General features: G+C 17.8%; 7 protein-coding genes across 7 annotated transcripts; 3 read left to right on the forward strand and 4 right to left on the reverse strand.

Annotated features, from left to right (window-relative positions):
• Positions 1–616: 616 nt before the first annotated feature.
• Positions 617–1,987, reverse strand: PRELSG_0110800 (conserved Plasmodium membrane protein, unknown function; the record flags this gene model as incomplete). The annotated part of the gene is made up of 2 exons (XM_028679067.1): positions 617–1,428; positions 1,582–1,987. 2 exons carry the CDS (start codon positions 1,985–1,987, stop codon positions 617–619), a joined length of 1,218 nt encoding a protein of 405 aa, XP_028531468.1.
• A 1,426-nt stretch (positions 1,988–3,413) lies between these two features.
• Positions 3,414–6,995, forward strand: PRELSG_0110900 (RNA helicase, putative; the record flags this gene model as incomplete). The annotated part of the gene is made up of 1 exon (XM_028679078.1): positions 3,414–6,995. The coding sequence occupies one exon, from the start codon at positions 3,414–3,416 to the stop codon at positions 6,993–6,995; it is 3,582 nt and encodes a 1,193-aa protein (XP_028531469.1).
• A 317-nt stretch (positions 6,996–7,312) lies between these two features.
• PRELSG_0111000 (gas41 homologue, putative) lies at positions 7,313–8,838 on the reverse strand (the record flags this gene model as incomplete). The annotated part of the gene is made up of 9 exons (XM_028679089.1): positions 7,313–7,350; positions 7,504–7,534; positions 7,662–7,777; positions 7,867–7,969; positions 8,065–8,112; positions 8,185–8,303; positions 8,399–8,531; positions 8,652–8,728; position 8,838. Coding segments are annotated over 9 exons (666 nt in total).
• Positions 8,839–9,489: 651 nt separating this feature from the next.
• On the forward strand, positions 9,490–10,542 carry PRELSG_0111100 (conserved Plasmodium protein, unknown function; the record flags this gene model as incomplete). The annotated part of the gene is made up of 1 exon (XM_028679100.1): positions 9,490–10,542. The coding sequence occupies one exon, from the start codon at positions 9,490–9,492 to the stop codon at positions 10,540–10,542; it is 1,053 nt and encodes a 350-aa protein (XP_028531471.1).
• A 2,443-nt stretch (positions 10,543–12,985) lies between these two features.
• Positions 12,986–15,712, forward strand: PRELSG_0111200 (vacuolar proton translocating ATPase subunit A, putative; the record flags this gene model as incomplete). Its single annotated transcript, XM_028679112.1, has 1 exon — positions 12,986–15,712. The coding sequence occupies one exon, from the start codon at positions 12,986–12,988 to the stop codon at positions 15,710–15,712; it is 2,727 nt and encodes a 908-aa protein (XP_028531472.1).
• A 956-nt stretch (positions 15,713–16,668) lies between these two features.
• PTP2 (protein tyrosine phosphatase, putative) lies at positions 16,669–20,115 on the reverse strand (the record flags this gene model as incomplete). Its single annotated transcript, XM_028679123.1, has 1 exon — positions 16,669–20,115. The coding sequence occupies one exon, from the start codon at positions 20,113–20,115 to the stop codon at positions 16,669–16,671; it is 3,447 nt and encodes a 1,148-aa protein (XP_028531473.1).
• An 870-nt stretch (positions 20,116–20,985) lies between these two features.
• PRELSG_0111400 (conserved Plasmodium membrane protein, unknown function) lies at positions 20,986–27,548 on the reverse strand (the record flags this gene model as incomplete). The annotated part of the gene is made up of 3 exons (XM_028679134.1): positions 20,986–21,216; positions 21,311–21,376; positions 21,477–27,548. 3 exons carry the CDS (start codon positions 27,546–27,548, stop codon positions 20,986–20,988), a joined length of 6,369 nt encoding a protein of 2,122 aa, XP_028531474.1.
• Between the last annotated feature and the right edge of the window lie 25 nt (positions 27,549–27,573).

The following is a 27,573-nucleotide window of genomic DNA, read 5'->3' on the forward strand; positions in this document are numbered from 1 at the left end:
ATTAACATTACAAATAAATGAAAATTTTGTTTGTAAAATAATTTAAGTTAAAAATAAAAAAAAAATACTATAAAAATAATATTTGTTCTTATCTCATTTTATCTAACTTTAAAAAAGAAAACAAAAGAAAAATCATTTACTGTTATTTTTTTTTCTTTTATTAATTTAATATTCAATAAAATAATTAAATGTATAATAAGCAGGTATATATGCAATTAAAATAGTCAAAGTTGTGTATGCTTAAAGTGTATGAAATCATTAAAAGATGTACATATATATATATATATATATATATATATATATATATATAGATATAGATATAGATATAAAGAATATTCATTTAATTTAAAAATTATAATATTTTATTGTAAGAAATAATGAAAAGGCAAAGTAACCAAAAGGTGAATAGTTTTAATTTATGTAAATAAAAAAAATAATAATAATAAAATAAAATAATAAAAAAAGAATAAATATATAAAAAATCATTAAAAATGTATATGCGTATTAGGAAATAATAATATTAAATATCATTTAAAATTATTTTTTACTAGTACTTTTTCTATATCAAATTAAACTTATGGGTATATGCTCATATAATTGATTTGTTAATATTATTTTAGTTATTCTTTTTATTTGACAATTTTAATAAATATAAATTAAGAATCTTTTGAAAAAATCTACCTAAATAAGAATCTACTACATTGCTATCCTTAATGTGTTCATTCATTATTAACGAAATGTCTACTTTCCCATATTCAGTTAAGTTATCTTGTAATATTTCGTAATCAATATTTTGATAATAACTGTTTGCATCTAATAGTGATAAATGAGGTTTTTTTAAAATTAAACTAGCTAATTTATAACCAGAATAATGAGAAACAATTAAAAAAAATAAAAAAAGCAATTTAAATTTTTTTTGTATAAAATCATTAATTATCCAACTCAAACTCATAAAAGGGCCACCTATAATATGACTACTTTCATTTGAAAATAAAAAAATTAATTGTGTAAAAATTAAATTAATTTGAATAGGGTATGACAAATTATCTTTTGTAAATAAATAAATGTACAATAAAACATAACTCAAGAAAGAACAAATAAATTCATTTAAGTAAAAATCCATTATTATAGAAGAATATAATTCAACATTATTAATAAAAATTCTATCAATATATTTATTTCCTAAACTACTATAAGGGCATGATAAAATTAAAATATTCATAATAATTGTTTTTAAAAAATTCGGAAGTTTTGGATATATAAAAGCAGTCAAAAAAGATTTATTTTTATAAATTTTTTTTTTCTGAATATATTCAATAATTATGTTACTTAAATGAAAATCTATATGTTTTCTATTAATAATTTTTAAAGTTGTAATATATATAAACGTTCCAATTATATTTGAAAAAAAAATTACATATGCTTCTCCTATATAAAAAAAAACAAAAAAAAAAACAAAAAAAACAAAAAAAACAAAATATAAATTAATATAAATTAATTTTAAATTTAAATTAATTTATTGTAACACATACTTAATACTAAAATTCTTTCTTATTCTAATTATTTATTTATTTCATTTACTTTTATTGATTAATTTAAAATTATGTTTGAAAAAATGAAAAAATGGATCTCCATCATAACCTCCAGAAAAATATTTATACCAGATTGATAAAGTAATTATAATTTTAATTGATCCTATTATTAAACTATCATTATAATCATATTCTGATATTTTTGACAAGATATGTACGAATTTGTCTAGAATTTTACTAGAAATGTGAATAAATAAAAAATAAAAGAAAGTATTTACAATATATCCTAATGATAACGAAATTAATTTAAAATTACGATGAAAATATTGACTATCTTCTTCTTTTATTTCTATTTCTTTAACAGTTTTTCTTGTACCAACTTTTTGGTTTTTTCTTTTAGTAGTTTTTATGGCTTGCTCATTTATATTTTCATCTTGTATTGTATCCATTGTCATAAACAATTAAAAGAAAAAAAAAAAGGAAAAGAAAAAAAAAAATTATAAAATTTATTTATTCTTTTCAATTTTAATAATAGTCTACAATTACTTTTCATATATATTATCCCTATTATCCATAATTTATTATAAGTAATAATAATTTTTTAATTCGTTATTATAATTCTTATTATTATATTTTTACTATCTTTTTTTTATCACTTTCTTTATTAATTTTTTTTTTTTTTTAGTTTTTTTTATATTTTATTTTCTTTTCTATTATTATTTTTTTTTTTTATTAATATTATAATTTTAAATTAAAAAAAAATATATAGTTTCCGATAATTTCCTGGATTATCATTTTACATTGGAGAAATACATATTATTTCTATTATTATTTTTAGTTAATATGTATTTATAAAAATTTTGACAAATATTAAAAAAATAAAGAAAAAAAAGAAAAAAAAGAATATTTAATAGTAAGTTTATTTAATAAAATATTCTTAGAATTTTAAAATATTTTTATTCCAAAGAAAAAAAGCTTTAGACAAGCTCCATTTATAATACTATCTTATTAAAAAAAAAAATAAAGGATATATATATATAAATCTTACCTATGCCTTTTCATGAGTATTGTATAAAAAAAAAAAAATACCAAAGAATAAATATTATAAATGATGAAATATTTATTTTTTTTCTAATATTTTAACTAAAATTTAATCCTATTTTTTTTTTTTTTTTTGATTCTATTCATAGTCTTGAACATAATTTGTATTTTTATAAAACATTTTTTTATAATTTCTATATTTCTATTTATTATTCATGTATATTCGAATTTAAAATTTTATTATAGCTAGAAATAAAAAATAATTAAATTTAATTACATTTATTAATTTCATTTGTTTTTTTTTTTTTATAAATAAAATAAATCTTGGGAAATTAAGTCTTATTTTTATAACAAAAAAAATTTTATTTGAAATAAAAAAAAATAAATCAAGATTATCTTCTTAAAAGTTAAGAAAGATATAATTATAATTTTCGCATAATATTGATAGAATTGTTATATAAATGTATTTCTTTTTTTTTATTCAATATTTTATTCTATATAGAAAAATACATGTTTATAAAATTTTTCTAAATAAATTTTATCTATGTATTATAAGTAACAAAATATTTTATATGTTTTTTAATATAAAATAAATTAATTTTTATGTTGTAAAATTTATTTTTTTTTTTTTTTTATATGTATAATTAAAATTTTTATTTAGAAATGTTAAGAATCAAATAATAATGTTATTATAATTTAAAAAATAGTATTTGCAAAAATGTATGTATATATATATAACTGAAAAATTAAAATATTTTAAGTTTCAAATATTTAAATAATTGAAAAAAATGTGTTATATTAAAAATCGCATATTATTTTATTTATATTGAAAATAAGAAAATGAATAATTACCCACTTTCTATTAATTCTTTAAATGAACTACTTAACGAGAATGAAAACAATGAAAAAAAGGAAAAAAGTACATTTTATGATTTAAATTTGCCTAAACAAGTTATATGTAGTTTAAAACTTATGAATATCATATACCCATCACCAATACAATCATTATCTCTAAAAAAAGCTTTAAATAAAAAAAATTTAATTATTCAATCAAGAAATGGAACAGGAAAAAGTTTATCAATATGTATAATTTTAATAAGTCAAATATTTTTGAAAATGCAAAAATTTTTGAAAAGTAAAGTAAGTGAAGAAAAATGGAAAATTTTCAACATAGATAATATGAAAGAGAAAGAAAATTATGTAAAAGACGATAAAAAAAATAATTTTTTGAATGATGATTTGTTTTTTTTATCATTATTTTTTTTCGGTATAGTACTTGTACCAACTCGTGAATTATGTGTACAACTTTATGATAACATTAAAAAAATATCTGATAATATAAAATATATAAAAGATTATGATTGTTCCTATACTAATAACTCGGTTAACAATTCAATAGACAATTCAAATGAAAAAGACGACTTTAAATACTCTGAAAAAATATACTTTAAAATAAAATCAATAATACTATATGGTGGAACAAATGTATTTGAAAATGTAATAAATATTTTTGTTTCCTTACCTAATATTATTATATCTACACCTGGAAGATTAAAACATATTTTGAGTATTTTGAAAAAATTAAAAATGAAATTAAAAAGCGAAAAATACAATAAAATTTACGAATTGTCTTATTTAAAAATAGTGAATATTTTATTAAAAAAACTTGTTATTGATGAAATTGACGCTCTTTTAGACGAGCAATTTGATGACCAAATAAAAATTATTTTTAATTATTTAATAACTTCAAAAATTCAGATACTATGCTACAGTTCAACTTTTCTTGATTCTCTTATTTTATCTTTTATAAAAAATGTAAACTGCTATGATCAAAATTATTTATCTAAATTAAAAAGTACTAATTTAACTGAATTAAGCAATTTTTTAAAAGAAGATAGCTTGATTAAAGAATTTCAATTTAAAAATGATCTATATCAAGATGACAATAATAAAATATTAGAAAATAACATAGAAAATAAAACTAATAATATAATTAGTTATGAAATTGAAAGAACAATGAATAGCAAAATCTATGATAAAATGAATAAAAATCAATATGAAGACGAAAATGTAATGTATATAAAGAAAGACAACGAATTCAATAAAACTGGAGATAGTAAACATAAAATTTTAAAACTAAGTAATAAAAAAATTAAAAAAAAAAAAAAAAAAAAAAAAAAGTATAGGAATAATAATAAAAGTTCTAATAGTATAAGAGCTGTAGAAGAAATGTTACAAGTTAAAAGCATATTTTGTAAAAGTGATATAATTAGGTATATTATAAAAAAAATGATAAAAGAAAAAGAAAAAATCCCGAATTACACTAATAAACAGAGAGATTTTGAATTTATTCAAACTTGCACATCTTTAATTATTCACTCGAACGGAAATAAAAAAAATAAAATAAATTATCATGTTAATGAAATAACAAAAAATACTCATGAAAAAAAAATTATCGAGGAAAAGGATAACGTGCCAGATGAAATAAAAATAAAAGAAGATAGGATAAAATTAAATAAAGAAATCCTTAATTCAGATGAAAAATCAAATTCACCTGTTTTATTAAATATTAAACATTGTTTTATAACAATCAATAACGAAAACTTAAACAAAAAAGAAGAGCTAAAATATAAAATGAAAGTATTACTAAAGATAATTAATGAGATAAAATTTAATCAATGTTTTTTATTTATAAATAACACATATGAGGGAATACAAATTACAAAGATGCTAAATAAATTTGATATATCATCATATTATACCAGTTCAAAAATTGAACACAATGAAAGAATAGAACATTTTAAAAATTTCCAAAGTAATAAAATCAAGATAGTAGTTTGTACTGATGTAATGAGTAGAGGAATAGATAATATAATTTGCGATTTAGTTATAAATTTTGACATACCTCAAAGTAAAGAAACATATATTCATAGGTCAGGTAGATGTGGTAGATACGGTAAAAAAGGATTGTGTATAAGCTTATGCAACTATTCTGATTACAATTATTTATATTATTTTAAATATCAGTTGAAATTAGAAGTTTATGATTTCTATTATATATGTAATTCTTTGAGAAAAAAAGAAAATGAAAACCAAAATACCAGCATAAATATTAACCTAACAAAACCCAATAATTCGATAAAATGTATCAGTGATGAAAACAGTGAAAGTAATTACAACAATAATAACTGCTTAAATGAATACAACGAAAATGAAAATTTTCATATGAATGATGAAGACATGAATTCTAACGAATATTATCATGATAAGAATATCTTATACAATGGCAACACTAAATATATAAATAATTTAAATAGTTGTGAACAACAAGAAAAAGAAAAATTAGAAAAAATACATGAGTATAAAAAAAAAAATAAAAAAAGTAAAATATTAAAATTAAATATTAAAGGTTTTTATGGAAAGGATATAAAAATTATTGAAAATGAAAATAGTAGTAAGAGTGATGTTTATTTAAAAATATATTTCAAAAAATTAGTAACAAAAATGAAAATTGTAAAAAGTGAAAAAAATTATTTTTTTTTAATACCGAATGACAACATTAATTTTTTTAAAAATATTAACATAATTCAACATAAATCCAATTTAATTATTTATTTTACTTTTTATAAGAAAATCAAGATATATTGGAATTCTTATTTTTTGAATAATTTAAAAAAAGAAAAAAAGAAATACTGTAAATCTAATTTCTGCATGTTTTTTTTTTGTAATTCAAATAATTATATGATTTTAAAGCTTTTTTACTCTTTTATCTTTTTTTTTAAATATTTTAAATACCCCTTTAAAGAAAATTTTAATCATCTTTTAATATATAAGCAAAATTATATTGAGAAAATATACAAGGAAAAAAATAATAATAATAATAATTATTTCTTGATAAATAAGAAAAGTAAATGGAAACAATATAACTATATATCAGACAGCTGGTTATATAAAAAAACAGAAAAAAAAAACTTACAAGAAAAAGGAAAAGTTTATGAAACAGATAATCAAATTTATCTAAATGAAGAAAAAGAATACATAAAAAAATATAGTTTTCCTTTTTTTTTTGTCAATAGAAATTATTTATATGAATCATTTAATTATTTTCATTATAACAGCTCTTCGAGTAACGATATGGATTATAATATTTTAGAAGAAAAGGAAAAAGTGAAATTTAATACTTTATCATTAGAATCAATTTTTATTTCCTTGAATATGAGCATAAGAGAAAAAAAAAATTTAATTAATTTTTGTGAGCAATGCGAAAAAATACAATGTAAAAATAATGAATTAGAAATAATTAGAAAAATTAATAACTTATTATCATCTCAAATATATCTCAACTTGAATACTAATGAAAATGTAAATTTACTAAAAAGTATTTTTTTACAAAATCATATAAAGTTACATGAAAATTTTTAAAAACAAAAAAAAAAAGGATAAAAATGTAGTTAAATATCAAAGTAAAATTTTTTATTATATGGAAAAGGAATTAAAAAACAATAAAATAAAATATTTTAAATCTTAAATACGTTGAAAGAATAACAATATATATACTAAATAATGCTCAACAAAATTATGTATTACAAAAAAGTTATTAAAAAAAAATAAATAATTAAAAACGAAAGATTTTATAATAAAATTTAAAATAAAATTTATAATTCAAAATTTTAATAAATTCTATGAAATAATAATAATAAACTATATAAGAAAAGAATTAAAAGAAAAAAGCTATTTCTCTAATTTTCATCACTGCTTATACCCATTTCTGTCTTCACTGAAATATAAAAAAAAAAAAAAAAAGAAGAAATGAATTAATGAATGAATAAGTAAAATAATAATATATATGTAAATATTAATTTGAATATTTTTAAAATTTTAATAATGTATGAATTATTCATATTTTTATATTAAAGAAAAATATATATACTTGCAAAATATTTTTGTTGTGCTTCATTAATCTATAAAAAAAAAAAAAGATATAAAATTTATTTAAAAAAAAAATTTTTTTTTGTAAAATTAATAAAAATTTATTTTATATATATATATATATTATTTTTATATTTATTTTTTATTTTTTTTTGTTACTTCTTTTGATAATAAAGTTGCTTCAGACATTAAGTCACAAATTTCTTCTTGTACTTTCGATTGAAATTGAAGGTAAGTTTTTGTATAACTCTCTTCTTTAAAATCATATTTTATAACTAAAAAAAATTAAAGAAATAAAATGATAAATGTGTATATATATTTAAAGTTACCTGTTTTACTTTTTTTTTTTTTTTTTTTTTCTTACAATACTCTTGAAACTTATGAGGAGCAACCTTTGTATTATTACTTTGTAAAATTTTATTATACAAACTAACAGTCGGATTTTTAAAAATAATTTCCTCATATGTCTAAGAGCAATTTTTAATATTAAATATATATATATTTTTTTTTCTTAATATGAAGTGTTCTATTTTATTTTGTTATTATTTTTAAATATAATTACCTCGTTCACAACACAGGGAGAATATGTAGAATCTGAATCAGTGTTTAACTGTTAAAAATATATATATATATTTGAATGTATGTATGTAGATATTTATATATAATATGTAAATAAAAATACCTTAACAAAATGCATAATGTTAACAGGTGGTAAAGTAGAATCAGCAAAATAAATTTTCACTTGTAGATAAAATTCACCCCATCCTATTTCATTCACTTCATATGGTGGTTGTGTATAAACTTATAAAAAATAAAATAAAATAAAAATATAAACAAAAAAATAAAAATTAATTATAAAATAAAAATGTAAATAAAAAAATTAAAAAATTAAAAACCTCTTTTGGGATAAATAAAAGAAGGATCTAATTCAAAGACTACTTTATTTATGAATAGAGAGATGTCAGATGAATTGGGACATCTTAATAAACATGTCCATTTATGAGTCATATTTCCATATTTTCTCTTCTCCTGATATTTAAATTATTCATAAGTTTAATAAACAAAGAAAGAAGGAAAAAAAAAATATATAAATAAATAAATAAGATATATCTATTTATATATATATATTATCTTAAAAAAAATATTTACTTGTTGAGATAACAAAAAGGAATATGTTCCAATCACCAAAGGTTTTACTAACTTTACATTTTGCATACGACTTTCCACTGAAAAAAAGAAAAAATTATAATGTTATTAATGAAAATATTAATTTATGTACTTTTTTTATTCATTGTTTTTAATCTAAATATACATATATTTTTATTTTTATATTACTTTTTATATTATTATATATATATATATATATATATATATATATATAATATATATATATTTTTTTTTTTATAACTTCTCAATAATTTGTTATTATCAATATTCTAATCATTGCGTAATGTTGTAAAAGTAATAAAATGATAATTATTAAAAAAAAAAAATTGGTAAAAGAATATAGTTTAATATTTAAATATATGTGTATATAAATTTTGAATCATATTTTATTCCAATATTTTTTATAAAAAATAATATAAAAAGAAAATTAAAAAAAAATCAGTTTTATTATTATCATATATATACATATAATTTTTAAATTTCTTTAAAAAAATTAAAAAGAAAAGAATTATGTTCACAAGCTTTTTAAAATATATAAATACATAAGTACTTAAGTTTCGACTAATATATTTTTCTACATTTTGCATTAAAAAATATACTATTAAATAGTTTAATTTTTTTTTTTTTCTTTTTTAATCTATTATAATTAAGGGATATTAAATCTTTCAAAAATATTTTTATTGAAGATGAAAATATTATTTTATTATTTTAAGAAGAACTAAATTATTTCTCAAATATCCATTAGTAGTATTATTTGTTAAAAATGTTTTAATTTTTATATTTTTTTTTTTTTTAATCTTTTTGTATAATTGTTTTTAGCATGAAAATTATATTTAGAAAAAAAATTATCACACTCTTTATTTTAATAATTTTATTAAAAAATTGTTTTACTTTTAATTTACATAAAAAACATTTATTTGGGTATGTTCTTGGATTTAACCACATTAAATTAAGGAACAATGCTAATTTAAATTGCCGTAATATTTTTAAATGTAAAAGAAATAACAAATTAAATACTTTAGAAAGAAGTGTAGATAAGGTGACAGGGCATTTTATGAAAGACAAAGAATTATTTTTAGAGGTTGACAAGAAACAAAAAATAATTGAAGAAATAGAAAAATTGAAAGATTTTGATTATGATAGTGTTAAAAAATATCTAGATACTCTTAGTGAAAATGATGTATATGAAGAAGTTGTAAATCATAAAATTCATTTATACAAAAAATATAATGAAAAAGAAAAGCAAAATCATATTATAAAAATGCAGAATTTTTTGAACCCATATATAATAAATATACGTAAAAAGAAGGCAAAAGAAAAAGTTGAATATCTCATATCCCGTTTAATAACAGGTGATAACATAGATAAAATAATTAATGAAATGTTTAAAAAAAAATCAATTGACATTTATGTTTTAACATTCATTGATGATAAAATAATAGAAGCTCACTCAAAGCTTGTAAAGAATGATAAAATCAGTGATAAAGAAGAAATGAGCATATCAGAAAAAATATTAAGAACTCTAAAAGATAGAATTATAGCCCAACAAAAATTAAATGATAAAGGTACTTACAATTTTACAAGAATATTATTTTTATCTACAACATTAGACATGAGTGAAAATAGGGAACCATTAATTAAGTCAATAATCAAAAGTGTTGAGCAGTTAGAAGAATTCGAATTATATTTATTAGATGCGCTAGACTATGCAGAAGACAATGAGAAAATGAAAAAATATATACTCCACATAGAACTACTATTAGATACATGCAAAAAAATGAATCCTATTAACAATCAACTTTTAAACAAGCAAAGTGAAAATATTGGATTCTTTCCAGATACTGTTGATACCTCACATTTAAAAGATCTTTAAGTGATATATATAATTTTTTTAAATTATTAGGTTTACAAAATTATTCGTTATATTTTAAAAGAAAAATCTATTAAAATAAAGAGGTATATATATTTTATTAAAATATGAATATAAGGATTACAAAAAAAACATTTTATTATAAGCAATAAACATTAAAACATATTTCCCATCCTTTTCGTTATAAATGAAATAACTAATTTAAAAATGAAATATTATGTTTAATAAAATAATAATTAGATAAGTAATGAAAGAAAGAAAAATGAGATATTAAAATAATTTTGAAGTTTTAATTGCCTATCTTTAATAAATAATATTATAGATATTCATCACATTCTTTAAATTAGTTTGATGATATTTTTACCTTTAAAAATAATTTTTTAAAAATTTTTCTTCAATTAAATATAAAATTAACTCTAATCAGTAATTTCCTTTTATTTTATTTTATTTTATTATTATTTTTTTTTTTTTTTTTTTGTTCTTGTTCTCTATTTCATTTTCTTAATACTATTTTTTAAAATTTCTGTTTTTATCTTTCTTTCATTTTTTTCCTTTTTTTTTTTTTGTTATTTCTTTTCTTTATAATTTATTTTCTTTTTTTCTGTACATCTAATTTTTTGTTTTATATTTTTTTATTTTTCATTTTGGAGATTTTCTTTTGCAATGTGCATTCGATGACCGCACATTGAAAAGTGGATTTATTTCTTTTTTATTTTTAACATGAATTGATTAACGTTTTTCAAGAATATATTTTTTTTAAATGCATATAATTTATTTATTAAATATATTTTCTATTTAGTATTCCATATATTTAAACTTTAATAATCCTTATTTAATAGTATCAATATATTAAAATTGTAAAGAATTCATTTAAATATTTATTAAAAACTGAACTGAAAAAGTAAAAAGAAGAAACTAAAAAAAAAGAAAAAGTAAAAGAAAAAGCATAAAAAAAAAAAAGGAAAAGTATAAAAAAAAGAAGAAAAGGAGAAAATAAAGAAAAAACTTTTAAAACTTAAAACAAAAAAAAAAAAAACAAAAAAAAAAAAATAAAATAAAGAAAAAATAAAAAATAATGCAAAAATGGGAAGAGCAAACAAAAAAAAAAAAAATTGAGCTAGCTAATATTTTTTTTTTTTTTTACTTCAAATTTGTAAAAAGAATAAAAAGTGAAAAATAAAAAATAAGCATATTTATGCTTTTAACTATAAAAATTAATTCAGATATATTTATATAAAAAAATAATGAAAGCACAGAAATGCATGTAGATAAATGAATCGAATATAGAGAAGAAATTTCATGTTAACATAAAAAATCTATATATATTATATGAAAAAAAATAATATTTTAGTAATAGGGAAATAATAAAAAAAAAAAAAAAAAAGACGAAATAAATATATTAATGAAGAATAAGAATAATAAGAAAAGAGAAATTTAAAAAAATAAAAATAAAGGGAAAGGAAAAAAACTTAAGAACGGAGATTAAATAAAGAGGATGTAAATATATTAATTTTTTTATATTTACTTCTTATTTTCTTTTTAAAATTAATTTATATTCTTTTATTTTTTTTTTTTTATTTTGTGTATTTGAGATTAAAAAAAAAAAAATTAAAGGTAAAATGAAAAATTTATAAATTTAAAGTACTGCCAATATCTCCATTTTTTTTTTTTTTGGAACTACCAAAATATTTTTGTATTTTTTTAAATATTCAATTACGAGTTTATTAATTTTTGATCATTAAATACTGACAATATTTTAATAAAAGTAAGAAAAAAAACATTTTTGGAGCAATAATCTTCTTTTGGAAAATATATTTTTCATTTCAATTTACAATTATAGGGCCTTATTCACTGAATTTGTTGAATATTATACACTTTTTTTTTATATTATAAATGATATCAAGACCAATAGTAAATTATTTTATTAGAAGAAATTAAAGTTTCAGAAAAAAAAAAAAATATATTTTTTTAAACTTTAAATTTAGTTAATAAATGAATAATTGATTGCTTATGTAATTTTGTAAAATTTTTTGCATGATTTAATTTACAAGATTTAAATTTACAAATCTGTTGTTAATATTTTAAGGAAAATGGGAATATTTCGATCCGAAGTAAGCTTAAAAAATATATAGAATTTAATATAATGAAATAATATAGATTGTTTTTTCTTCATATAAAATAGAATAATATTATGTTTTCACTCATAAGAAAATTATAATTAATAAAATTTTAATTAAAAAATTAATTTTAAATGTATTATATAAATATATATATATATATATATGTTTATATTTATTTTATGTGTTAGTTTTTTAAACTAATTACATCAATCTTTTATTATAAAATTAAAAGTTATTTATATCTTTATTATTATAAAATATATTTATTAAAGAATGTAAATATATATATATATATATATATTTTTAAATATTTTTCTTTTTAGATAATGAAACATGGTACTCTTGTTTTGCCATCTGACAGGGCAAGAGAATATCTGGATTGCTTGGGAAAGGAAGTAGATATACAATTTGTTGATATGAATGAAAAAACTATGAAAAGACAATATAAAAAATACATACAACGTATTGATGATATGGAAAGGATATTGAGATTTTTAGAAGAAAATATAAACAAGTTACCTAATGTAAAAATAAAAAAAAGTAAAATAGATAACTTTTTAGAGCATGATAACATGTATGAATTAGATCAAGTTGAAGAATCCTTAAATAGGTTGTATGTTCAATTCGTTCGTTTTTGCAATAATAACAAAGATCTAGTAGATGAAAGAAACAATGCTATTGAAGAAAAACACGTAATTTTAGCAGCTATTAATCAATTAAAACCTGATACATCTAAAGGAGGAAATACAAATATGAATCCTCATGAAAATTCAATTCATGTTGATGATAGTAATGAAGAAAATATTTCTTTATCTACTCATATAATGAAAGATGGTATTAATATGATGTTTACTAATATATCAGGAGTAATTAAAACAAAAGATCAAGAAAGTTTTAGTAGAACCATATTTAGAGCATTAAGAGGAAATGCATATACATATTTTCAAAATATTGATGAGGACATGGAAGAAAGTATAAGTATAAATGAAACGGAATCTCTAAACTCTCCTTTACTAAATAAAGAAAATGAAAAAGATAATAAAAAAAAAAAAAATGAGCTGAAAAGCGTTTTTGTTGTTTATTGTCAAGGTTCTGCTCAAAGTAGTATTTACGAAAAAATTATGAAAATATGCAAAGCATACGATGTAAAGACATATGACTGGCCAAAAACATACGAATATGCTAAAAAAAGATTACGAGAATTAAAAGAAATTATAAATGACAAAGATAAAGCATTAAAAGCATATGAAGAATATTTCATAAATGAAATATTTGTATTAATTAATGTAGTAGAACCTAATAAAAATAGCCTTATTGAAGAATGGAAATTATTTTGTAAAAAGGAAAGACATATTTATAATAATTTGAATTATTTCGAAGGAAGTGATATAACTTTGCGTTGTGATTGTTGGTATAGCGCGAGTGATGAAGAAAAAATTAGGCATATACTAATAAACAAATCTTCTAATGACTTAGTGTCAGCATTATTATTATCAGATAAAGTATTAACACCTAATATTTCACCACCTACATATATTAAAACAAATGAATTTACTAAATCATATCAAATAATTATAGATACATATGGTGTTCCAAGATATGGAGAAGTGAATCCAGCCATTTCTACTATCATTACCTTTCCTTTTTTATTTGGAATAATGTATGGAGATGTTGGACATGGTATGTGTATATTTTTATTTGCTATATTTATGATTTTGATTCATAATAAAGTAAAAAATAAGAAAAATAATGAAATGATTGCTATGTTTTTTGATGGGAGATATATGCTATTATTAATGGGTTTTTTCTCTGTGTATGCTGGATTTTTGTATAACGATTTCTTTTCAATGCCTCTAAATTTATTTTCTTCTATGTTTGAGAAAAATAATGAAATAGATAATATAAAATATTACAAAAGAAAGGAATTAATCGCGAAAGATGGAAAAATAGAATATAGACATCCGTATATATTTGGTTTTGATTCAAATTGGTTAGGTGCAGAAAATGAATTAATTTTTATAAATTCGTTTAAAATGAAATTTTCAGTTATAATTGGATTTTTGCATATGACCTTTGGAACTATTATAAAAGGATTCAATACATTACATTTTAATAAGAAATTGGATTTCTTTTTTGAATTCATACCTCAGTTGGTTATGATGATATGTATTATTGGTTATTTAGTTTTTTTAATTATTTATAAATGGGTAACCCCAGCAGGTTATGGAGGATATGAAAAACAAGGGATAATTAATACAATCATAAATATGTATTTACATAAAGAAATTGATAAAGATAATCAATTTTATTCTTATCAAAGTATTATTGAGACATTACTCCTCAGTCTTTTTGTTATATCTATTCCAGTTATGCTTATTGGTAAACCGGCAATAAGAACTTATAAAATAATGAAAGATAAAAAAAAAAATTTATGTCTATATAATGAAAATGTAGAAAAAGAAATGACCAATGCATTTAATCACAATTACAATAATAAAAGTAGTAGCCATATGAAATCATTATCTATGCATAAAAGAATTGGAAAGGATATGTTTGAAGATAATGAAAATGATTATTTGTCCAAAAAAAAAAGTAAAAAAACTGATCATGAAATGGAAGCGCATTTATTAATTTCATCACCTGATCATATATCAGAAAACAGTCATCATGAAGAGAATATATCAGAGATATGGATAGAACAACTTATAGAAACTATTGAATTTGTTTTAGGTCTTATTAGTAACACGGCATCATATTTACGATTATGGGCATTATCTTTAGCCCATCAACAATTATCATATGTTTTTTTTGAACAGACTATTTTAAATTCATTAAAGCAAGATAACTTTTTATCTGTTTTAATTAGCTTAATAATATTTGTTCAGATTTTTTCTATATTAACTATTCTTATTATATTATGTATGGATACATTGGAATGCTTTTTACATTCTTTAAGGTTACAATGGGTAGAATTTCAAAATAAATTTTATAAAGGAGATGGAATACCCTTCAGACCATTTAATATAAAAAAAATTTTAAGTGAAAACGATTAAACAAAATATAATATTGAAAATTTTAAGTGAATGTAATTAAATATATATGTATATATTGGAATATTTATTATATAGAAAAACAAAATAAGAAACATAATTCTTTTCCTTTAATGGCCATAAAATAAACATAAAAAGGAAGATAAATATGAATTTGAAAATATATATTAACTTATATACGATTATATGCTATTATATCCCGAATTTCTCTATATATGCACTATATTCATATGGAATTTCTTAAAACAAATAAAACTGTTATAATTAAGACAATATATATATAATTTTATTTTTATATCTTTTTATTATTCTTCTAATTTATTTATTTATTTTGAGGTTTATTTTATTTATTATTGGTTCTATTATTTCTTTTTTTATGTCAGAAAATATTTTTATTGTCAATTTAATTACTTTCCTTTTTTTTTTTTTTCGTTAAAAATAGTAAAACCTTATTGTAAAGGATTTATTTAAAGTAAGAGTATATATATATATATATATACATGCGCATATATTTAATTTTTTTTATCTACATTTTTTATTTTTTCTATTCATAAAATATAAAACCTTTTTAAATTCATTTTTAATTAATTATAAAATTATATATACTTTTTTGAAGTAAAATTCACTATCGGATACATAAAAAAATTTATTAATTTGTGTGAACAAAAAGAAAAAATTTATGATAAAATCTATTAGGAATCAATATAATTTTAATTTTGTCTTTCTAATATTTATTTGAATATAGCATATTGAATTATAATTGATGAAAAAAAAAAAAAGGAAATAAATAAATAAGCAAATAAAATATATTTTATATTTTAAATACAAATACATTTTTCGTTATTAAAAAAAAATTATATTATATATATACATCATAAAGCCAAATATTTTAAAAAGAGAATTTACAAGTACAAAAAAAAAAAAAAAGAATATTATGTCTTAATTTGTAAAGAGTAAATTTATGATCTTTTAAGAAAATTTTGGATATTTAAGAAAAGTTTATCACAATCGGTAATACTATTCATAATTTTAATTTTAATTTTTAAATTTTCGAAAAAGTTCATGAAATGAGACCTAATTATACATGTTTTGTTCACATTACCAAAAAAATCGCTAGAAATATGAACAAAATGATTAAATATTGAATGGAATATAGATTCATAAGCATCATCAAATAGTATTAAATAATAATCCTTAAAATTAATAGCTATTATGTAATTAAATCTTTTATCAATCAAAGTAGTAGAATCATTATCGCTATCATGATGAACTAAATTGTCTAATTTTCTAAGTGATAGATAGTTTCCTTCTAGATCAATTCTAAAAAGACAAATTATATCATTGTAATTTTTATTATTATCCTTATTTTGTTCATTATATATTTGAAAATTATTCGATAATAATGTGTTATTATCTTTGTTAATTATATTTTTATTTATTGTTTTATCTTTAATAAGTTGATTTTCTTGTCCTTTATTTATGTTCTGTACAGTTTTTTTTATATTATATAAGTTTAACAATTGAGTAATATAATTCATATTGGGGTTTGAAAGTGTTCTACTATTTTTCACAATTTGAAACGCATCAAAATAATTTAAATTTAATTCATTCATAAGAAAAAAAATTATAATAATTATTGACCTTGATATTCCTTTATTACAATGTATAAGAATTTTATTTTTTTCATTTTCTTTTAAAGCGTTTTTAATAAAATATAAAGAATCTAATAAAGTATAAAAAATATCATCATGCATATCATCTTTTAAATAATACGTTCTATACATAAACATATTTTCATACTTATTTACACATTCATATCCAGCAGCATTAATAATATGAGTAATTCCTTTTTCTTCAATATTTAATTTATTAGAAAGAAATTTATAACCACTAACGAATATCTTATTTTGAAAAATTTTATCACATTGGTTACCAGCGAACTCTAACTTTTCTTTTCTAGTGTTTGTACAATTATATTTGGCTTGTCCATCTTTTGAAATATTTATTTTTTTTAATTCTACTTCAAAATCTGTTTTATTTTGTAGATTTTTTAAGTTTAAAGAAAAATTCATGTCTTTTTTAAAACCCTTTTCATCATTTATAGTAAACGAATCGTACTCTAATGAAGAGGAAATATCTTTAAAATAATTTTGTACATTTTCTTTTTTTGTTTTAAATGCCTTTAATTCACTCATAGAACACTTCCTATTTTTATCTATACTATTGATAGCATTTAATGAATTGCAATCCATTTTATTAAAATTTTTCTCTTTTTCTAATCTTATTTGATAATTTTTTGGTAAAATTCCATTATTCGAATTATATTTTCTCATATTAGAACAATTCAATTCATTTAAGTTCCTAAAATTATGGAAAGAAAAATATATTTTTTTTTTTTTTAAATTATAATTATATTTACTTGGTAATTTCTTGTAATCATTTTCATAATCAAAAATTTTTTTTTTTATGAAAAAATTTCTATTATTATTACAACTATTATATTTATCAAAATAAGATTTCCTTTTTGCTTGAACTGTAATATTCCTTGCGTTATCTGTGCAGAAATATTTTTTATTATCTTTATTTTTAATTCTTTGAAATTTAGGGAACTTTTCAAAGTTGTCACTATTAAAAAAATAATTTTTTCTTCTATTAAAACTATTACTATATACTTTATTTAAATTTCTCATATCATTTTCACTATATTTATATTTCTCAAATTTTTTGTTATGGATTTTTTTTCTTTTGTATTTATTGCAGTAAATACTTACCCCTCTTTTTGGGTACAGTTTAGTTATATATTCATTCATACTATTTTTTCTGGTAACATTTTCATTTTTTTTTTCGTAAATATAGTTTTTTTTTTTTTGGTAAAAATCGTAACTTAAGTTTCTCTGGGTAGAAAAATAAGACGAATCAAAATAATTTTTATGTATATAGTTATCATGCTTAGAAAAAGGGAAGGATTTTTTCTTATATAAATGTTTGTTTAAATTACAAAATTTTCCTAAATTTTCAACAAAATAATTGTTGTGGATTTTATTTTCTTTTTTTAAAAAAATATTATTAATTCTATTTATTTTTTTTTTCTTAGGATAGCTTCTTAAAACAGCTGAACTCTTAGTACTGTTCAGGACATTTAAATTAGTAATTTTATTTTTATTCTTTAAATTTTTTTTGTAAGAAACATTTTTCTTTTTTTCTTTAGAATCATTAACTAAATCATTATAATTTTTTTTTTTTTTTTTTTCTTTTGCTGTATTATTTTCTCTTATAACATTATATTTATAAAAATTATGATCTTTAAAATACTTTAATTTATTAGCTTCAAAATTTTTTTTTATTTTATTTTTTTCATTAACATATAAGTAGGGAAATGTTCTACATCTGATATCATATATTCCTTTATTATTATAAAATGAATTATGATAAGATATAAAACTTCTATTCAAGTACTTTATATTTTTTTTATTATTATATGGAAAATTGTCTTTTCTTTTTATATCGCATTTCCTTATAAATTTACTATTATTATTTGATATAAATCTATTTGTAAAAATTGGATTCAAAAACCTTTTCTTTTTTTCTTTGCTAAAATAAGATAATTCTAATGATTTTTTTTTGGTTATCTGTGTATCATCATTAGAGTAGCTAATTTTTTTAACTTTGTAAATTTTATTCATTATAAGAAAGAATTGTGTTAAATTATTATTTATTTTGTTTTTATAACAAAGAGTTATATTAGAATTTGTATCTAGTTGACTTTTAAAAAATAAAAACTTTTTGATACTTAAATTTCTATCTATATAGTGCGTATTTTCATTATTAAAAATAAAAAAATATATATGTTTATTTTTATATATATATTTAGCATATGCATTTTTTAAATATTTTCCCATTTTTTTTTTAAGTAAAAAGACATTTCTGCTTACTATTTTTTCTGAATTTTTTTCATTTGACTTTTTAAAAAAATATGAACTACATGAAGAATTGCGTAATAAAGGAGGATATTTATTCCTTGAGTTTTCATATTCATATTTATTATAAGAATTATAATCTCGTATATTATTCTTTTTTTTTTCTATCTTTTTTATTTTATTTTTTATAAATGAATTGCTATCATTTTTATTTTTTGAAGTACTGTTATGTAAAACTTCCTTGTTTATTAAATTTGTGAAGCTATTTGTAGGATTTTCAATGCAAAGAAAAATAACTAAGTAACTAGATTTTTTGTTAAATTCTTCATTTTTAATTTCTTTTACATAATATTCTTTCTTATTATAGTGTTTTATAATAATTAACTTATTTATTTTTTCATTTTCCTCATTTACAATTAAGTCAAGTATATTTTCATTATGTAATGAATAAATAAACTCTATTTTTTCTTCCACCTTAATATTGTTCATAATTATATTATGTGTGTGTATACATATATATATACTATCTTTCTTTTTTTTATAAATATATAAACTGAATATATATATATATATATATATATATATATATATATATATATATATATATATATATATGTATATTAAATACACACTAAATATATATATATATATTTTTTTTATTTCGATGTATAGTTAATTCATTTTTTTTTTCTCTCTCTTTCCTTAATTCTTATTTAAATCAACTATTTTAATGAAAATTTTATTTTTTCTTTTTATTTCATATTTCTATTATATTTTTCGCTTATTGTCCATTATTTTATTTTATTTTTTTTTTCTCTAATACTTAGAAATTTCAATTAAAAAATTATAAATGATCTTTCAAATTTTATTTAACAATATAATTATTTAGGAGAATATCTTAAAAAATACTATATTACATATATTAAATTTTTTTTTTATAAAATTTCTTCATTAACTGATGTTACATTAAAAATTATAAAAAAGAAATATAAAATATAACAAATTAATCAGTATAATAACAAAGTAAACATAAATTAAAATAAAAGTTTGAGGTAAAAATTTAATTTAAAAATAATTTTTATAATTATTAATTATTATGCATTAATAATAAAAAAAAAAATACAACGATATTAAAATCTGGCATATTTTTACACACATATTATATTAATATAAAAAATGCATGTAAATATCATATAGGCATATATTAGAATAAAATTTCCTAGAAATGGAACAATTGAATTATAAAAAAAAAAAAAAAACAATTTATAATATTTCTATAAAATTTTATATAATAATTGGACAAAAATTGTAGCTATTTAAAATATATATGTATTAATTTTAAAAATACATTTCTTCATTTTAAATATATTTAAAAAAAAAAGCAGTTGGTTTTGCTTGTCCAAGTAATTTTTTATATTTATCAAGTGGTATTAAAAAAATATTAAAATATTTTAAATCATCATCTTCTATTTTCATATGAAAAGTATATGAAATATGAATACCTTGGCTTCTTATATTTATATCTCTTACAATTTTATTTTTTAGAATTAATTTTATATTACAATAATAAAAATCCTTTATTACTTTTTTCTTTAAAAAAGAAAATATATATATATATATATTTCATGTGTAAACTTATTATTACTTATGAAATATTTTATTGTATTTTTTTTTTTTTTATTACCTTTGCATTTTTTAACTGACCTATACATTTTACTGATTCTACCTCATAAAATCCTTTTCCTCTTTTCTATAAAAGAAATTTTATATTAAAAAAAAAATTAAAATAAAGTATACTCAAAAAATTAGGGTTTTTCAAAATATATTAAAAAAAATAAAAATTATATTACTGATTTATATATATAAGTAGAGCTCGATATAAAGGGAAATGGTACTGATGATAAAACACGAGGAGGAGTTGGATAATTAATTTTATATATAACTAATAAATATATATATATAAAATTTATAATTTTTTTTTTATTTATAATATTGTCTTTAAATAAATTTCGATAAATATCATTTAAACTTTGAATATATTCATAAAAAAAAAAATCCTCTGTTTTTATTTTCAACATTGCTATTATATAATCAAAAATTTCATTAAATAATTTTCCTTCTGTATTTTTCACTTCCTTTGAAAAAACACTCTTTCTTAATTTTTTTTCTTTTTTTTTTTGAAGATAAAATCTTATAAAATTAGAAATTCCATAATCTAAGTTACCTGATAACTCATTTTCACTAATACATTCATATTCACTTTCCTTTTCTTCTGAATATTCATCAATAAAAATGTTTACTAAAAAAGAAGAATTTAAAAATAAATAAGGAATAATTTTTTTTTTCAAAAAGTTACATAAAATAAACAATGATTTAATTAAAATAATATAAATGATTAATATTTTTTTTGATAAAGTAGAAAATATATATTTAAAATTTAAAAATATTAATATAGCTATCATTATATTTTTTAATGAAGAAATAAATTTTTCAATATTATATGAAAAATATTTAATAGTAAAATTTATTTCATCTTTTATATCACTTATAAGAATAATCAAATTTTCAATTGTTTTATATAAGTTAATTTTTATTTCTAAAAATATAATCATATGAAAAAAATTATCTTTATAATTTAACATTTGTTTTACACATTGTTCAGATATATTTAAAAGACTTATAGGATTATAATATTTTTTATTATTGTTTTTTTGTTTTTTTACATAATAAAAATTACAGTAATTTACTAAACATCTGCACCACAATTTTATATCTCTATTTGTTATTAACAAGTACAATTTTTCAAATATTTTATGAGCATATTTATAAAAACCTGAAGTAATACAGTATAACCCAATTTTATATAAATAAAAATAAGAGTTTTCATCTCTTCTCAAATTTTTTACTTTAACTTTTTGATATGAATTTTTTTCTTCGTTACTTAAATTTTGGTATATTTCTTTTAGTTTATTTTTTATTGACTTATTTGATATAGATGAAATGGAATCACTATATGATGAAGCTACTGATTCAACATAAGAATTAGATGAAGGTGACTGTGACAGAGACGATGTTGTTTGTGATGAAGTAGAAGAGTCGGAAGAAGAAACGGAACAATTAGAATTATTACTTAATTTATTAAAAAATAATATATTATTTTTTTCATCTAATAAATTATTATTATTATAAGAAATAAGTTCTGAAAAATGAGAATACCGTAATGAAAGTTCATTTTTATCCATTTGAACGTCATTTTCTTTTTTTTTATTATTATAAATTATTTTATTCCTTTTCTTCTTTCTTTTTAAAAAACACTGTATTTTTTTTTTTCTCTTAAAATAAAAAATGTTATTTAGGATGTTCAAAAAAATTATAACTTTTTTTCTGAATCCATTCATGATGTTTCTATCTTTAACAAAATTAAAAAAAGAAAAATAAAAAAGAAGTTTTACATTTCTGTAACTAATTTGATCAAATTGAAAAAATTGAAAAAACTTTCTTTTTTTTATTAAATAAAAATTATCAAAATTGTTATTAATGTTACTGTAATGGATTATTTTACCAACTTCCTCTTTTCTATCAAAATTATTATCAGTATCATTTTCAATTAAATTATTACTTCTATCATTACTTTTTTTATTTGTTAAATAAAAAAAATGCTCATTTAAAATTTCAATTGCTTTTTCTTTATTTGAAATAAGGAATAAATCAAAAAAGAGAATAAAGTTATTACTATAAAATATATGAAAAAGAGAATTTAAAATAAGATTATTTTTGTAATGAAATAACTTATTCATTATGTCTAATAAATATATGCGTATGTACTTTTTTAATATATTTTGATTATAATATGAACATTCTTTTTCGCTGTTTATAATGTTATATTTACTATTAAATATATCATTTATATAAATATCAAAATTTGTTTCTTTATTTAAAGAAGAATCTGAAGATATAATTATACTTCCACTTCTTGAAGAATCGGTATTGTAAAAAAAATTCCCATTAAAATTATTTTTCTTTATTTTTGTTTTCTCTTTGGTATTTAAATAAATAGTATTATTATTATTAATAATATCTCCACGTTCTATTTGATTTGTTTCAGATAATATATTTTTTTGGTAATCATAATTGTTATAAGAAAAAGCATTTGTATTTAACATTTTTTTATTATTTAAAAAATTTACAATAAAATAATTAATTATTCTTAAAAAATTCTCTATATCTTCTTCGTATATTAAATAGTCAGACAGTATGGACAATGTTTTTAGTATTTTTAATTTAATTAATATAATATAACTATTTTTATACAAAAAAAATAAAATTTTTATGAAGATAATTCTTTTCAAAATAAAATCATCTGATATATTTTTTCTTAATGTGCTTGTCTGATTAGAAAATTCACTAAAATGATGCTTTCCATCCATTCTAATATATTGTTTTTCTTTTTTTAAAAGTTCTTTTTTAAACTTAACAAATAAGGTGTCTTCAAAAATATCAGAATCTAAATTATCTTCACTAATTAAGTTATATAACTTTATTTTATTTTTTTTTAAAATACTATAACAATAAAATATGCAATTTTTGTTTGCATTCTTTATGTTTTCTCTTTCATTTTCAATTATTAAATCATCCATGTTATTTTTTGAAAAACAATTTTCATTACTTATTTCGCTTATAACATCACTTCTTGAATTTTCATCTTCTATTGAATTATTAGAAGAAATATTATAAATTTTTTTATTTACATCACCTTTTGTATTATTAATTTTATTATAAATATTACTATACTTGTAATTATTTTTATATATATCATTTTGATTATAAGCATTATCTATATGATTGGGACCATTAAAAATATTATAATTGCAATTTTTATTGTTATTATTAACATTAGTAATTTTGTTATTATCATCAATATTGTTATTAATATATTTATTATTGTCATTATTATCATTATTACTATTATTTACATATTTATCGTTATTATTAATATTATTCATATTGCCATAGTTATTACTAACATTATCACTTTTATTATTATTATTATTGGCTATAATATTATTATTATTATTATCATATGTATTGTTATCCTTGTTACTATAACCAACTTTATTTTTTGATAAACAATAGTTTTTTTTTTTTTTTTTTTTTTTATTAATATACTTATTTATGTAGCTTTTATTATTTTCTCTACAATTTTTTGTTTTTTTTTTTTTTTTTATATTCAAAGTTATATTTAATTTTTTTATATTAATATCATTATTTTTTTCTCTTTCTTTTGCTAAATGAATAAAATTTTCAAAAAATAAATCAATATTTTCTTTTTTACTATTATTATCATTTGTATTATCACCTGATTTCTTTTTCTTTTCATTTTCATTAGCTTCATCACTAATGCTTATAGTAAAATTAAAGTTTCCTTTTTGATCTTCATTTAAACTACTATCTTTATTTTCATCAACAGATGAATATTCTCTTTTTATGTTAATGTCTCTTTCTTCTTTGCAATTTAATTTTCCTATCCCATCTTCATTCTCTATTATATTAATGTTTTCATTATTTATAGAAATAGGTTGATATATTTTCTTATTATTTACAGTTATATATTTATTTTCATTTTGCTGTTTATTATTAAATCCTTTAGCATTTAAATTTTTTTCTTTCAAAATGCTTAAAAATTTGTTTATAAATGAATCAAAATATATTTTACTTAAATTAAAGAAATCATCTTTAATATTATCTTTATCTATATTAATTTTATTTGTATTATATTTATTATTTGTGCTATCTTTTGGTGAAGTATTATTATTTTCTATAAAATTTTTATGAATATTGTTTTTAATTTTAAAAAATTTATATACTATTTTAATGAATACTAATAATGAAAGGTTGTTATTTAATTGCAAATAATTTAACCAATTTAATAACTCGTAATATTGAATAGTAGATATAAAGGAAAAATACTTAACAAAAAAATAATTGTTTACAGTATCTTTTTTTTCTGATCCCAAATTATATATAGAAACAAAAATTTTTTTTTTCTTAATTAAAAATAATAAACTTCTCAACGCAAAATAATATATATTTCTTTTTTTCATTATGTTGGTATGATATGCATTTAATAAAAATTTAATTATAATAATTTGTAAATTGGTTAAGCACATGTTTTTACAACTTAATAACGTAGTACTATGAAAATAGTTATCTAAAATATTTATAATTATATTTTCATCGCTCTGTAGATAATCAATTTCAAAAAAATTGTTTATTAATCCCCATAATTTCTTGAATAAAAAATAACTTACATATGGAACGAAGCTATTCAATTTATCCGCAATTTTACTTAAAAAAATACATTTGGCATATAAAAAATGATTATTTAAAATATTTAACATATTTTTTTTTTTTATCTGCTTTTTTTTTTTATATTCTTTACTCTTTTCAAAATTTATATTATTTTTAATATTAACATTATTATTGCTTATACTATTCTTTGTAAAAAAATTCTTTTGATCCTTTATTTCATTTGTAAAACGTTTATTTGTTGTTTTTAATTTATTTTGATTATTCTCAGATATACCATTTATATTACTATTATATTCCTTCATGGAATAAAAAACTTGATTCGATTGATTTTCATTTTTTCTTTCTAAATAATGAATATCCTCTTTTTCGTAAATATGTTTTTGTTTTTCTTCTTGAAACTCATCACCACCCGGTTTTTGAAAAGGTGTATTTGATTCATTTTTAGTTAATTTTTTTTCCTTTATATAGTTTAAATAAAAATTAATATCTCTTTTATCCTGATTTACTAAACTATTATAAAACTTTTTAACAATATGATAGATAATATCATGACTCAAAAAATTAATTAATTCAATAAAAATATAAAAAGCATAGCAAAATTCATCAAAGTTTATCTCCTGAAAAATTATATTTAGAATAAGATTAATTAAGTAATTGCATTGACTAACTTTTTTAATAAAAATAAAACATAATTTTAATCCATATATTCTTATCAACTTATTTTCTTGATTCAATATTTTTATAATGTTTAATATTATATAATCATTAATAAATATTGCCTCATTTTTTCTAATTACATAAAAATTTTCTCTATTTTTTATTTTTTTAAAACAAAAATCATCAAAAAAAAGCATTTGAATTTTGTTGAAATTTCTTAAAAGATGATAATAGACAAAATTTTTAACACCTGTATGAGAACTTAACTTAATTATTTCCAATAAAAAAATTAAACAGTTATAGACAACACTGTAATTATCAGAATAATTGTCTTCATTTTTATATAATATATTATTTACATTCTCTATATCATTAGATGTTAATAATTTTTGTTCTTTAGTATCATAGAAATATATAACATGAGATAATAAAGAAATATTTTTTAACAAATATAATAAAGAAGGATTTGTATTTTTTAATACATTTTTTGCCTCAAAATATATATCTAAGTTATTTTTATTTTCTATAAAAAAATAATTTCTATATTTCAAAAACTCGTAACGATCTTTATCACTTACTAGTAAAAATGATTTTTTATTTATTTCATTTTTTTTTTCTTGATCTTTTTCTTCTTCTTTCTGGCATTTTTTGCTTTTTGCATATGATGAATATTCATATTTATTTGCATCATTTTCATTTATATTAGGGTCCTTTATTTCAGATGAATCTTTATTCATAAAAAAAATTAAATTATTGCTATTTTTAGAATTTTCATTAAAATCATATTTTATTTCAACTTTTTCTATTTCACTATCTTTTATTTCATCATTTTTTTCTAATTCACAACTTTTTAAGTCATCATTTCCGCTTTTTTTACTATTTTCTATTATCGATTTCAAATTTTCAAAATTTTCGTTATTGTCAAATTCATTTGTAAAATCATTGCTACTTTTCATCTCATAGAACAATTAATTATTGCTG

This window comes from Plasmodium relictum (genome assembly GCF_900005765.1).
Source record: "Plasmodium relictum strain SGS1 genome assembly, chromosome: 1".
Taxonomy (NCBI): Eukaryota; Apicomplexa; class Aconoidasida; order Haemosporida; family Plasmodiidae; genus Plasmodium; species Plasmodium relictum.